The sequence below is a fragment of the Plasmodium gallinaceum genome, assembly GCF_900005855.1.
Source record: "Plasmodium gallinaceum strain 8A genome assembly, contig: PGAL8A_v1_63, whole genome shotgun sequence".
Taxonomy (NCBI): domain Eukaryota; phylum Apicomplexa; class Aconoidasida; order Haemosporida; family Plasmodiidae; genus Plasmodium; species Plasmodium gallinaceum.
Window position 1 is genome coordinate 115,063 of NW_021628222.1, and position 1,963 is coordinate 117,025.

Consider the following 1,963-nt stretch of genomic DNA (forward strand, 5'->3'; position numbering starts at 1 on the left):
CGTTAGATCATCATAAAATAATGAATTAAAAAAATAATCAGATATGTATATTGTCAGATATTTTACTCTCAGTTCATATAAATAAATTATTATATTCAAAAAATAATTTAAAAGTTTCTTTTTATTTAACATAATAACATCATTGATTTTTAATACAATATATATATGCTTAGGTATCTTATTTAATTTTTTATTTATTTCAATATTATTATCTTTTTCTTCTTTAAATAAATTTAAATATTTTAAAAACAAATCATTCCATTTGAAAATATTCTTGAAAATATGTTTATTAAATAAATTATGGAATATATTTCTAACAGCATATAATTTAAAAATTTTTCGTAATTTAAAAAGTTTTTTTACTTTATGAACTAAACATTTTAGAAGTAAAATAGTCCATATAATTATATATAATATCACCATAAATATATACTCAACTACGCGCTTTGCATTTTTTTTATATCTATTTTTTAACATCTTCAAATGTTACACAATTCTTTTATTTATTCCTTCTTTCCTTCCTTATCCTTTTTATTAATAGCTTATTCCTATCTTTTTAAATATATATATTTCAAGTAAATCATTTTTTGTTATTTTTATAAAATTCACCTTTTTTTAAGTTTTTATATTCATACCATAATAGTTTTGTATTTTCATAACAATAAATCATTTATTTTAAATTTGTATGAAAGTATTTTTTTTTTAAAGATATAAAATTAGCTTATAAATATATATTTATTATGTAAGTATTAATATAACACACATGAAATTTATAAATAAATAATATATTTGTATTTTTCTTAATAATTAGGAAATTTTATTTTATTTTTTAAAATACATAATTTTATACGATTATTTTTTTTTTTTTTTTTTTAATTTTAGTCTTTATTATTTAGATAAAAAACAAAATATGAAATATAATTATATCTTTTTTAATAAAAATTATAACATTTATAATATACTAAAAAGGTTATTACTTAATTTTTTAAATTATCATTATTATTATTATTATTATTATTATTCCTTTTTCTTTTTGCTTTAATCTAATATTTTTTAAATTTGTATTAAAAGGGCTAATGAATCGTAAAAATATAAACTTTATTATTTGTATGAGAAAACCTAATTACAAAAACAATTATTATTTTTAATTTTCCTATGATATTACATGCTATTTTTTTTTAAACAATATTTAATGTTTAATTATTTTATTTTATTTTTTTTTTCTTTTTTTCTCATTCTATTTTAGAATATTATAATTAATAAATTATTGATGCTACATAAAATGTTGGTAAATCATCACATTTTATGAATTATTCTAATTCAAATAATAAATTTATTTTTTTGAAATTTTAAATAATTTTCATTAAAGATTAATATATTTTTATATTCTTTTTTGAATTTATAATTTTATTTTTTGGTTATATTTTTAGATAATTCAATTAGCTATATTAAAAATATATATATAATTTAAAAAATTAAAATTTATATATTCCTATTTATTTATGAATAAAAATTTATTATATATGTGTGTGAAAATTTTGTAATAATTTTTTGTCTATTTAAATTTTTTTTTTTTTTTTTTTTGTATTTTATTAATCTTTTCCTTTGTATAAAGTTAATAAATATTCCTCTTCCTTTTTATAACCATATTTTTTATATGTTGTAATAAGATCAGAAATTATCTCTTTATCATATTTCTTCATTTTTATAAAATTATTCAAACTTTTATCAGCTTGATTCTAAATATATGAAATAAATAAATAAAAATATATATATATATATATATATATATATATATGCATATTTATGAATGAACTTGTATATTATTATAAATGTTTCTTATTTTACATATATATCAGTTTTAATGAAGAATATGAAATTACATGAATAAATTCATTTTTTTTTTTTTTTTTTTTTTTTTTTTTTTTTTTTTTTGTTACTTTCATATTTAAGTGTAAGAATT

At 13.5% G+C, this 1,963-nt stretch overlaps 2 protein-coding genes across 2 annotated transcripts in view; both read right to left on the minus strand.

Moving 5' to 3' along the window:
* Window positions 1–477, minus strand: part of PGAL8A_00112700 (conserved Plasmodium protein, unknown function) — a gene marked incomplete at both ends in the record, with an annotated part of 1,569 nt that extends 1,092 nt beyond the window's left edge. The window contains one exon of the mRNA XM_028674054.1: window positions 1–477. This exon is cut by the window's left edge and continues 1,092 nt beyond it. Within this exon, the coding sequence (XP_028526243.1) occupies window positions 1–477 (477 nt within the window).
* A 1,115-nt stretch (window positions 478–1,592) lies between these two features.
* The window catches only part of PGAL8A_00112800 (conserved Plasmodium protein, unknown function), a gene marked incomplete at both ends in the record, with an annotated part of 6,539 nt that continues 6,168 nt past the window's right edge, over window positions 1,593–1,963 (minus strand). Inside the window, one exon of the mRNA XM_028674065.1 lies at window positions 1,593–1,738. Coding sequence (XP_028526244.1) covers window positions 1,593–1,738 — 146 coding nt within the window. The remainder of the gene's footprint in view (window positions 1,739–1,963) is intronic.